Source organism: Pezoporus wallicus, unplaced genomic scaffold (assembly GCF_028554395.1).
Source record: "Pezoporus wallicus isolate ANWC-B61680 ecotype Strahan unplaced genomic scaffold, APGP_CSIRO_Pwel_v1 contig_371, whole genome shotgun sequence".
Classification (NCBI taxonomy): Eukaryota; Metazoa; Chordata; class Aves; order Psittaciformes; family Psittacidae; genus Pezoporus; species Pezoporus wallicus.
The window spans coordinates 286,259-298,724 of NW_026640468.1; the positions used below are offsets into that span (position 1 = coordinate 286,259).

General features: G+C 39.6%; 1 protein-coding gene across 1 annotated transcript; it reads left to right on the top strand.

Annotated features, from left to right (window-relative positions):
- The first annotated feature begins 3,301 nt into the window (after positions 1–3,301).
- Positions 3,302–12,466, top strand: LOC130604449 (fructose-1,6-bisphosphatase 1-like). Its single transcript, XM_057418966.1, has 7 exons — positions 3,302–3,522; positions 5,164–5,326; positions 7,056–7,148; positions 8,146–8,289; positions 9,505–9,642; positions 10,926–11,045; positions 12,031–12,466. The coding sequence occupies exons 1-7, from the start codon at positions 3,353–3,355 to the stop codon at positions 12,220–12,222; spliced, it is 1,020 nt and encodes a 339-aa protein (XP_057274949.1). The 5' UTR covers positions 3,302–3,352; the 3' UTR covers positions 12,223–12,466.

The window sequence follows — 12,466 nt, forward strand, 5'->3', positions numbered from 1 at the left end:
ATTGTGAGAGTAATTTAATGCATAATATCTAATGACTCTTATTTTACAGCTACTGTACTAAGGAATTTTTTTTAGCATATAATATATATAATTACATATGTTTAAATATAAATTTATGACTTTTGGTATCTTTCACCTGTGTCCTGAAATGCGAAGTACTTTGCTATCAATCACAGTCATAAATAAATATTCTGGGATGCTGTCTCAGCATAGGAAATTAATGCTGGTGAAACAAAGTGCTTTCTGAAGCAAGGAAGACAAAAAATTGATTGTCTGGCTAGAAATCCACTTGGTAATTTCCCATGTGGTATTCTTCCCTTCCTGGAGCTCTGCATATACTACTGCAGTTCCTCCTGATTGATCTCCTGCAACATCCAGGACCAGCCTCAGTCATCATCTTCATTCTGCTCCAGCCCTAAACATCACAGTATTGCAAGGTAGAGAGCATCTGCACATGAACACTCTTACTTCACAAAAAAAAGGGCCTTTGTGAACGAGTTTGTTTTTTTAGCAGTGATTTGAACCTACAAGAGGCAACCTTCATGATAAAATGCCTGGGGATTTCTCATCAGCATGTGTCTTATTTTCAAAAATAATTAGATTTGAGATTTTACATGCTGAGAGAAAAGTTTGTTTCAAAGAAGTTAAGTGGTTTTGGATGCTTATGGTTCTAAACCAGCTGTGAACCATGTCTGGTTGAACACTATCTGTTCGCAAACAAGACTGTTTTCTTCTATATAGAAGTGAGCTGTTTCAGCAATGTTTAATCAACCAGCATTGACCTTTCTTCTCAAGTGCCACAAATTCGTTTTCAATAAATGTTTAACTACTGATTTCTAAAGGGATAGGTTCACGACACAAAGAACCTACTTTTAATCTTACACTGATTTTATAGTTACCACATAGCATGGTTGGTGCAGGGCTGCATATGCATTTTAGCAGGTTAAAATCTTTTATCTGTATTCCAAATGCCTTTTTACATTGTGTTATCTCCTTCCTCACTTTGCTCCTGACATTTTTCTGTCCTGTCCAAAGACATGTGAAAATACTGAAAATGAGGAAAAAAAATGAAGCTCATAGTCCAACACTGGTTAAGCTGCTGTTATACTATGAGCTATATATATTTGTTAAGACTTTTTCTCTTAACAAATGCATGTTTGAGAATGGATCAGAATAATCTCATGAGACCTATACTGCTGACTGTGGTTGGTACAAACTTACCTAGAGAGCTTAGCTAGATAACCAGTTATAACAGAAGGGAACTCACTCCAGATTGCAAAGTCTGCCTGAAAAGCTGGGTAAGTATCAGGCAACGTATGGCATTAAGCTTTATGTCTACCCTCAACCATTAATTATTCAATCTAATTTTTCTATACTATAGCGGAATCCTAGAAATGACCAAAGTTTGCACATATTGCCAGGGGTGTGAAAATGAGTTAAGCTATAGTATGTTGAGTTGTCTTGACTGCAGAAGATTATGAACATGCTATATATGCTAAAAATAACTACATCACTTCCCCACAGTGGAAAATGTGCATCTGAGTATACCAATGTGGAACTATCATCCCTTCAAAGGATTGCTATTTCAGTTCACAGTTTGCTTGTTTCTACCTGGCTTCTGTGGTAAGAACAAAGTGAAAGTCTTTTCCCACTTACCTCACCAACTCCCACAGGGCAAGGAATTCAGCTTAGAACTTGAGGAGGGTAGGCACAGCCCTGTGAGTAAGGTGCAAGAGGTAAGCTCTTTTCATGCATGGATGCCAAAACCTTAGGCTGTCGCTACTTGTGGCTATTTTACACTGAACTACAGCTGTTCTGGAGATTACTGATGTATTTATTGGGGTTTTCACAATTAAGGTAAATTGTCCCAGATAGGCAACTCTGGAATTTGTTGCCATAACTCATATATTCCCAGGCTGTTCAGGTCTACTTGCTTCTACCAAGTTTAAACGCACTGATCGGAAATGTTCTCAGGTCTTTCCTGTTAATTGTTCTCAACTATTAAAACTGAAGTAGCTGCTATATGTGTTTGTAAAGTGTTGTTTATCCTTAAGGTACAGATAATCAGTGTGTTTTGCATAAAGAAAAGAACATATATATACAAAGAGGTGCACATTTTAAATCATTTTCATCCTGCATTTGACATCACCTGAAATGATTTCAGTATGCAGTATGAATTTTCAATTTGAGCCTGCTTATCCAACTCATGGAGGTATTCTGCTGGAAAGTAATCAAAATTTCTTGGATTTATCTCCTTAGATAATGTAAACATAAAATGAGGGGTAGTATAACAAATGTACCGAGTCAATCACTGGTATCCATATTTGTGTTTGTCAAATTATTATGTGAAAAAGTGTAATTAGGGCTGGTGTTGGGTGAATTTGCTTCACTTACTACTGCCTGGACTTTTCTGATCAAACATTAACCGCAAAACATATAGCTTGGTTTTGCTGCACAATCATCAGAAGGCTGAAGTCGAAAGCAGTGAGATTCATGAGGGTCCATGTACCTTGGTGTGTTTTGCAGCAGTATTTGTATGAGGTGCATTAATTTCTAGCTTTTGGAGTGCAAGTTGACCTGTATCTTTTTATTCAACAAGTTTAGAGAATTTGTTACAAAACTCATTGGGTTCAGCTGCCAGTAGCTGTTTCTTTGCAGCTTTTTTGTGGTGTTGGATGTATTGGTGCGTGTGCGGTTAGCATGATCTCTTTAAACAGAAGAAGTTAATACTTGACGTAATCGATTACTAAATGTGTGTTTTTTCTGTACTGCTGGGTCAGGATAAGAGCATTCCTGTGAGGCAGAAGACATTAACCTTGCTCTGTAGGTTGTGTGCAGTTCACCATAACCCAAAAGTCACACTCAGGGTTTTGCAATGAAGCAGTGAAATGAATAGGACTCCTACGGTTTTGGGCACACTTTCAGGAATATGAGCATTTAAGCGCAGGCAATGCAAACGCTGCCAGGACCTACGTCTCGATTTGCTTTCTGTGCCATTCACATACTTGTGCCTCCAGCACTCCATGCACCACAGTGCATGGGAATTAGACGTGCTTTGGTAAAAAAAAAAAAACAAAACAAAACAACATACCAAACCAAACCAAACCAAAACGATGCTTGCGAGGTTTCTCTGCCACGGTTATTCTTGGAGAAAGGTGGAGTAGGGCCCCTCTCATCCTCACCCCCATCCTCATGCCTACCCCCGGCCACCTCCAGCCCGGAGGAGTCCCCTCCATCTCGGACTCTCTCCGCCCGGCCCCGCCTCAGCCCCGCCCAGGGCCCGGCCCCGCCCCAGGGGGGCTAGTGGTAGTGGCGGCAGCTGCTGCGGCTGCACTGCCCCCGCGTCGCCACCATGACGGACCGCTCCGCCTTCGACACCAATGTCATCACCATGACCCGCTTCGTGATGGAGGAAGGCAGGCGGGCGAAAGGCACCGGGGAGTTCACGCAGCTCCTCAACTCCCTGTGCACGGCCATCAAAGCCATCTCCACCGCCGTCCGCAAAGCGGGCATCGCCAACCTGTGAGTCCCGGGATGCGGGGGGTTGGAGCGCCGGCAGCATCATCCTGCACCTTCCCGCACCCCCGCGGATCCAAGGGATCCTGATGCCTCCCTGGTGGTGGGGATGGCGGCTGTCCCCCGAAAGGCGTGTCAATGGGGTGACGACCACCCACCCCTTATACGGAGCTGTAAGCAGCTCCTTTAGTATCTTGGAATCTTGATTTTCTCAAGTGAAATGGATCCTATGCCTTTTAATAAGATGAGGCTTGCATTCTTTGACACGTCTGATTGGGTGCTTTTGGATGTCAAAATACGTCTGACTTATTGCTCACTGTAGTTACTAGCTTAATATGAAAGCACTGTTTTATGCTGTGAGGCATTTAATCAAATTCAGTGTGCTTTTTTCGTATTGCATCATAGTAACTTGAGTTTCTCTATGAAGCTTTGGATGTCTAAGGCCTTTAGAAAGAGCACTGTTCAGGAACAGTAGTCATCCAGTCAAAGAGGAGTTGCCACAGCCCCCTCCCAGTTACAGGCTCTCTGCAGGGGCCCCTGCCATGCCTTCCCACGAGTCCCCAACAGATGAAGTGCTGTAGCTGCTGACCATGTGTAGGTTTTGCTCTGAGATTAGAACTTGTGCCTCCGCTCACAAGTGTGGTGTTCAAAGTACATTGTTTCCTAACAGCACTTTAATGCTTGCAGAAAAATGTTCAAGCTATTGTAGGAAACAGAGAAAAAAAAAAGAGAATTATGCCAGGTCTTTTACTTTTTCTTGTGCATTAAACTGAAGGAATGAAGTACATTCCTGAAGTAGAGTGTTCAGGGTTATTACAAAAAGACCTACAATACCGGTATTCAGGCTAATCAATTAATTGCAGCAGAAGTATGTAAGAGTCATCTGAATGTGAGCAGAGCTGGCAATTGTTTTTCTGTTATGAGTTAAACTTCCCATCTCTCTCTGTTTTGTGCACTTTCAAAATCTGTTGCAAAGTCTCCTGATACTTCCTGATGCCAAATGGTTTGATGAAGATTAGCTCGCAGGGTTTGATTTGTGTTCCATATTTTCATTTCTCGGTTTTATTCCCAAGGAAATTTTTACTGCTTGAAGTCAAAACTGAAAATATCGAACCATAAAAATGTTGATTTATCTGTGAGCATCTGTGTTTCATCATATTGCTAAGTAGGAGCAAATAACAGAGAAGTTACACCATAACTGTGTTGTCAGATTCATTGCTCCTTTTTAAGCGTAAGTTTTCTAAAGAAGTCTTAGCTTTTAGGGTATGCAGCTATAATATTGGAATTTAGGATTCAGGGGCAGTATTTAGGTATTAAAGGTAATTAATTCCCCATTAAATAACAGTTACAATAAGTCAGCCTTCACAGCCAGCTGTGGCTATGTTTGCCTCTAGTTTATGGAGTATGAAAGGTGATTCCTTGTTTTGTGTTCCTCACGTTCAGTGTCTTCTGGATTTGCTTCCACAGCTAATGTTACCAGGTCTTGGCAAGAATCCATGGGACAGTAAATAAAAAACAGGCTTAGAGAACTGAGAGATCATCCAAAAGTGTTGTTTGTTTTACAAGCATAAGATTGCCATGAACAGGGTGCTTTGGAAAATGTAGTGCCCTGTTCTCATGAAATGCCCTTTCTTGTCATTGCTCCAGCTATGGGATTGCTGGGTCTACCAATGTGACAGGAGATCAAGTGAAGAAGTTGGACATCCTTTCTAATGACCTGGTGATTAACATGCTCAAGTCATCCTTCAGTACATGTGTAATCGTGTCGGAAGAAAACAAGGATGCTGTGATAGTGGAAACTGAGAAACAGGTTAGTAGCTTTAAAGGTTCTTGCTGCTTGACTTCAAATCAGCCTTTACAGGTGTATTGCTTCAGGTCTGAGAAATTGAAACTGACCTAAAAATTTCAGTAAACCTGTACTTCTTTATACTGGCAAATGAAAGGGGTGGGCTGGGCAGAGACAGTGTCATTCAGCATTTGTTCTTTCTGCTAATTCTGCTCTGGAGACTGATTCTTACTTTTATTTTATCCTGTTGTTCCTCCCCACCTTCTTTTTTCTCACCTTTTCCTAATTGTGGAGGGAAGTTATTTCTTGCTTATCCCATCTGATCTCTGGGATAAGCAAGGGATATGTTCTGACTCAATCAAGCCCTTTTCTAAAGTGTCTTTGTCACTAGGACACTGAATACCTGTTCTATGCAGACCAAATCTTGAGTTTTTTAATTCATGAGAATTCTCCTTGAAGCCCATAAACGACCCAGCAACAATAAAGCAGAAATATTTTTAATTTATTTAGATTCACATGTACTTGTTGAGTCATAGCTCCTTTTTTCCTAGCTAATATTTTGGTGTAAAAAAGTAGAAATCTGTGTAAAAAAGTAGCAAAACAACCCTGACTAAAACATGTTTTATAAAGTATAATAATGTTTGCTTTGCTGAAGCAGTTCTCTCTTTTTCTCCCTGCTGAGGAATCTTGAAAAATTATTTTATAGGCATTGGATGAACAAAGATTGCTTTAGATCTGAACAAACATGATTTCAGATCCTCCCTGAGGGAGGCTCACTGTTCATGCTTTTCTAAATTACATGTGAGTAACTTCAGAGTAGAGAATTGGTGGACTTAAGTAAGTTCCTGGCATCCTGGCATGCAGAGTGAAATCAAATGAAAAGGAAATATATATATATATATATATATATATAAAAGCAAATATATAAATAACTGTTGTTACACATGATTATCAAAATGACTGTGGATAAAATAAAGGGAAAACAAGCTATTTAAAAGCTACAGTTGATTGAGCTGTTTTCTCTGTACTGGTAATTTCCCATAGCTGTAGGAATCCTTGATACAGCAGTAGGCAGAGATTCCTTTTTTGGTGGGGAACTCCAAAAGCTGTGTTTCTTACCAAAGATTGGCTAAGGTAATTTCTGACCATCTGTGCATGCAGAGCACAGATAAAGTTTAATGTTAATATAAAATGAAATGTGTAGTTTATGAATGTAAGCTGTTAAAGCTGTTTTTAATGTCTCTTATTTTTAGCTCTACATGAAAAAGACTGATCTTCTTGTCTTTTCTTCCTTATGATTCAGAAAGCCTTTTCGAAGGAGACAAGAAACCGTAACCTGAGTAGATATTAGATAGATATTACAGAATACTTATCAAAATGCAAAAACATTAAGTAGATGAAGCTAAGCTAATAAGTAAAAATATTATCATATATATATAAATATAATGTATATATGATAATATATAATAGATATAATTCTGTGGGAAAATCTTTCCCATGTCATCTCCTATTGCTTACTTCAAAGATTTCCCATCTTCTGCAGTGGCACAAATCTTGCAGTTGTAATCAAGGATGGAACCTGGGCCAAAGAATTTCTAACATTTGAATTCAGTTCCTTCATAATGTATAAATCCTTTTAGTTTATATTGTTTTGAAAGTCTCTGATACAATTTACCTTCCACAGTATTTTTATTTAGGGGAAGTGGGTAAATAATATCGGTAGTCTATTTGATCCCTCTTTTGTGTTTTCTAGGGTAAATACATAGTCTGCATAGACCCTCTAGATGGCTCATCAAATATCGACTGCCTTGTTTCCATTGGGACCATCTTTGCCATCTATAAAAAGGTAAAATGATTTCATGTAGGACAGGAAAAACTACTACTGTGCATCTTTTGATGAAACATAATTTCTTGTGAAGACTTAATAAAATCTAACCAAACTTGTTTGTGAAAGACTTTCTGGATCAGCTTTAAGTTAAATCTGCTATTTTGCAGACATTTGTATAAAACGTTTGTGAGGGATTTGCATTAGTGTCTTGGAAGATGAGTTACCTATATGTAATGGAAGACTGACTGATATTTAATTATCCAGCTAAAGAAATTATCCCTCACAACAAATCAGGTCTTAGGTTTCATGAATATTTGTGTTGAGACAAAATACCATGTGTTTGTCATCTACCTGGGGAATGTGCTTTCAGGTTTTCTTGTTCTCTGTGCTAATAGTCCTGCTAGCCTGAGGACAGGCTTCAAACACAAACCAGAGCTGAAACATGGCATGTACATTTGAAGTGTCTAATTCACTTTGAAAGGCAGAAACCTTGTCTGAAGAAGCTTGAAATACCGGACCTACATGCCAGAAGATGGGAGAAAAAGTAAGACAAACCACACCTGGCTGTCCATTTTAATCATCGTTTATACGTTGTCATGTATTCCAAAATAACTATTCTCAACCTCATTTTTGTATGAAGCAAAAGAAAAAAAAAACCACACAAGTATTTTTGATCAGCTGTGAACTCCATGAGTCATTTTCATTGCTTGCTCTTTGTGCCTTGGTGTTTTCCTTTGAGTTGTCATCACCTGCAAGGAGGTACACAGCTCTATATTGTCACCTTAATTCTTTCCGGCTTCCTGCATTCCAACTAGGCTTATACAAGTGCGTTTCTAGATCACCGTGTTTGTCTCCTCCTTATAATTTGTAGTAGTGCATCCAGTAGGAATCTTAGCTGTTGGTCATGGTCATTTGTGCCACCTCATGCATTGTTATGGAGTAAACTCCCAGGGAGTCCAGTTATGTACGAATTATAGAAATTAAGTAAATTTGCCTGTGCTACTTCCTATTCTAGGTGTCCCCTGAAGCACCTTCTGGGAAAGATGCTTTACAACCTGGGCGTAATCTTGTGGCAGCTGGTTATGCTCTGTATGGGAGTGCCACAATGCTGGTACTGGCCACTTCAGCTGGAGGTGTCAACTGTTTCATGCTGGATCCGGTGAGAATGTCTTCTGTTTCTTTGGTTTTTTTGTTAGGTATAAAAAGGTTACTGTCTGTAAGAACTGTTTGCTCCCCTCCCCCTGAATCAAACAAAGCAGCAATTTTCAAGCTAATGTGGAGAAGTATGCTTAATAACACATCAGCAGTAATGTAATGAGATTTCTGTGTTCTGCCTGTCTGCTGCAGTGGTGCTATATGTGATTCAACAGTGGGAAGATAGCCAAGTCAGTGAAGCAAATATACAGCATGTGTCAGCCCATGTGACATTTAAAATGAGCTGTTTTCTGCAAGGCAGAATGCCCTTTAAGACTTTATTTATCTTTTCCTTAGTGTTAGGACCTTAGTGAAGCAGAAAAGGAGAAATATTTAACATTCTTCTGTGTTTTCAGATCCCACCATGATGTATAAAAGAGTAAGTGAAGTGTGTGGGTGTGTTTGATGTTCTAGCACACATTGACCTCATAAGTTAAAATAAAAGTTGTGTTTATCGTAACAGAAAGTTGTTTGCTTGTAGTGAGCTGGTTTTTTTTGTAACCAGTTAGTAATGCTGCGCCACCTGCCAGTGTTAAATGTTTAGAATGTGCAGTGGTCAAGCTGCAGGAAATACTACTTGGTGCCCCTGGTTAAGTAACAGTTTAAGTAGCTGCATGTATTTTTGTCTATATTTAGATAACAAATTCAACTTTGAGCATGCATGCATGTTATTGTGTTTATTTTTATCACTAACTTAGGAATCTACTTTAATGAAAACCAAACAGACCAGACCTTGGTTGCAGAGATTGGCTCTCTTGACTCCAGGGATCCACTTAGCTCAACCTAAATGAACTAGAATTTATTAATATCTACAGCTACTTGAAGATGCTTATACATTTCTTCAGCTGATGCTCAGTTTCTAAACTCCCCAGAGCTGCACTAGCAAGATGGTGGAGAGTTCAATAAACAAGCAATGGTACTTTTTGCCACAGAAAAGTGATAGAGAGCTGGGAGTGGTAGTGTGAAGAAGCTTGCTTGAGCCCAAGAATTTGTGCTCTGTGTTTCATGTATAAAAAACTACTTCTGATCTAGAACACTTTTTTGTAGGTACTGATTTACTAATGATAATGGCAGCAGTAGTAAATTTTTTCCTGAATTGTGTATGCACTTGTTTTTTTGCTTTTGTTTGTAACTAATGAGCAATTAATGTGAACAAATTGGTTTTCTTTCTTATTGCTAGGCAATTGGAGAATTCATTTTGGTGGATAGGGATGTGAAAATCAAAAAGAAGGGAAATATCTACAGTCTCAATGAAGGCTATGCTAAATACTTTGATCCTGCAGTCACAGAATATCTCAAAAAGAAGAAATACCCTGAGGTAAAGGATCCTGTTTCAGAGAAAGTTTCTGACTACAGTCAACACTCATAATTTCCAACTATATGACCAATCACTGGTCAGAGCTTGGTCTTGTTTCCTACCTATTTAAAATGTATCATGTAGGACTGATAATTAGATAATTAGAGCAGTGGTTGATGTGACCAGATATTTCACCATCCTCCTGTGCTGCTCTTCACCCTTCATCTCTTTTGTATGTATTTTTTTTTCCTTCTTTCTTGTTTCTTTTCTCTCTTTTTTTTTCTTTTTTTTTTTAATCTTTCCTTTTGGCTGGGGGCCTGAGTAATGGTGCTAGGGACAATACTGGGCATCTGGTAGCCAAGTAGAGAGGAAGTATTATCTGGTCATGAAGAAATTTGGTTGACATGTGTGTTAGATTGCTGCTTCTTCACTGCAGCATCTGAGTATGTGGAGAGCTGCATGGGGACAGCAGTGGGTCACTGCTGAGTGGTAACACAAGCTGGGTCCTGCAGGGGCCTCTCACTTCAAAATCTAGTGTAGTTTCAGGGTCCTCTTCCTCGTTTGGCAACTTCCTGGTGTCAGGAGGCCTGAAGGTCTAAGGAGTGCCCATAGAAATCATGTCTGTTTTCATGCCTCATGCCTGTCATCACTGGAATTATTATGTGGACATTGAAATGTAAACATTTACTGTTAACTGTTTGTGTACCTTCTTGACTTCCTGATCTTGCTTGGAACAAGCACTGGTGTTTTCATCTGGCATCTTGCCACACTTATGGTCTAGTTTATTTAGATAATAAAATAATTAATATACTGGCTGGAGTATAGTAAGGAAATTGTACCAGTAGCCAACTACTGACTTTTTCTTTCCAAAACCAAAAAAAGTAGAACATGACAAAAACATGTAGAAGAAACAGGAAAGGTCACTTCTTTTGCTCCTTGGTATTTTTTCTCCTACAAAGAAAAAATCCCAGCATCAATTCCTAGCACTTGATCTTTTATCTACTAGAAATGCAGTGTTTTTAAAGGGTTAGAGCACTGATGGAGAGCTGGGATGCATTTTCTGTTGTTGGCACTACCACTCATCTATCCTGAAATATTCTGTCAGTCCTTTTTCTTGGATTTTCTCAGTTAGAAAATGAGGAGGAAGCTTAATTTTTCTCCAAAAGTACTTTGAATATTATCAGTGAAGAACAATATGGAGGAGTTGGGTGTTAAGATGAGTAAAGAGGGTGGGTGGATGAACAGGGAGATGAAATTAACCTGATGTGCTTGAAAGTTACACTTATTTAAATTTCTTTCTGTAGGATGGCAGTTCACCATATGGTGGGAGGTACATAGGATCTATGGTGGCTGATGTGCATCGCACGCTGGTGTATGGAGGAATCTTTCTGTATCCTGCTAACTCCAAAAGTCCCAAAGGAAAGGTAAACCTGAATAAGCCCAATTATAGAAAATGTTACATTAGATACCTCAGTATCACAGAACAGTATTTTGACTGCAGAGCATGTGTTTTACAGCTTGTTAGTTTGCACGTCTGGTGTGTGAGTATGGCTACCCCTTGCACACTGTCATAAGTGACAGCAGCCTGTTGTCAGAGACCTACTTCAGGGCTACTGCTAGCCTGTTTCCACTGCACTGACTTCCCTTTATCCCCAAACATTTTCAGATTACAAACTGTACCTGGGGATATGCTGCTCAAACAGGCTTCTCTGTACCATCTACAACCAAATTGGGCTGGCCACAACCAAGTGAAACATTACAAACCCACATTATCCTGAGATTCCCATTACAAGCTAGTATATAAGGAGCCTAAGGGTAGCGCGCCCCTTATGAGTAGCTCTGCCCAAAAGAAAATCATCTTGTGTCTTGTACTTGGTAGCACCGCCTTATCTGGAGGAGCTATGCCTGGCTGCCTCTGCCAGGACAACAGTCCATCAGGGAGGATCACACACTTGCAGGCTGACAAGGGGACTGTTTATTCAGCAAAGACCTTTCATGTGTTTTGCAATTGTCTGTAAATTATTGCTTCAGGTTGTAGATAAGATGCAGTTATTCATTAGAGAAATTTAATGGCACACTCGAGTCCACTGTTTTTCTTTTCACACAGGCCTATGTGGTCTGCTGCCTTGTTAAAGGTTGCATTGTACATATGAGCTTTATCTCTGTGTAAAGAGCACAATGCAAACATGACCTGTGGAGAAAGAACTCAAATTGGGCAAATTCACTGCGTTCACCATGTTTTGTTTAAAGTACAAATCCATACAATTTCCTTCCTGAGCTAAAGTTTATATGAAATCTGAAGTACTTGGAGTGTTGACTGGTTTTAAATCAAATGCCAAATGTATTTACATTTCACTGTTCTCAGCATTACCTGGGCTGACTGTTGCTATTTTTACTTTTCTCTTTTAGCTGAGGCTGCTCTACGAATGCAATCCAATGGCTTTTGTTATTGAGAAGGCTGGGGGAATAGCAACAACTGGGCATCAAGCAATACTAGATATAGTGCCTGAGGATATCCACCAAAGAGTGCCTGTTGTCTTGGGATCTCCTGATGATGTGAAGGAGTACCTTGAGATAGTCAGGAAGCATTCAGCTAAGTAGAGGAAGCTTGCTGGAGTCACTGTGGAGATGGGGAGAAATGTCGGACAGCTGAACCGAGCAGCACATTGCAATACTGCAAGGTTGAGCTGTCTGACCGCTGTAGCAAGAGAGCAGATAAGCCATATTTTCTTAAGATTTTGTTGGGGTTTTTTTAAGTGAAATCTTGTGCAATTGCACTGTGCAATAAAAGGCATCTAAAGATTGTATTAAAGGAAGCATTAAAAGTAAAAGCAAAGGAAAAATG

Bases quoted from the DNA above. Each gene is read 5' to 3' on its own strand.
- LOC130604449 (XM_057418966.1), top strand. From the start codon at position 3,353: ATGACGGACCGCTCCGCCTTCGACACCAATGTCATCACCATGACCCGC. The intron at 3,523-5,163 runs GTGAGTCCCGGG...TCATTGCTCCAG, and splicing joins AAAGCGGGCATCGCCAACCT to CTATGGGATTGCTGGGTCTA. The intron at 9,643-10,925 runs GTAAAGGATCCT...TTCTTTCTGTAG, and splicing joins AAAAGAAGAAATACCCTGAG to GATGGCAGTTCACCATATGG.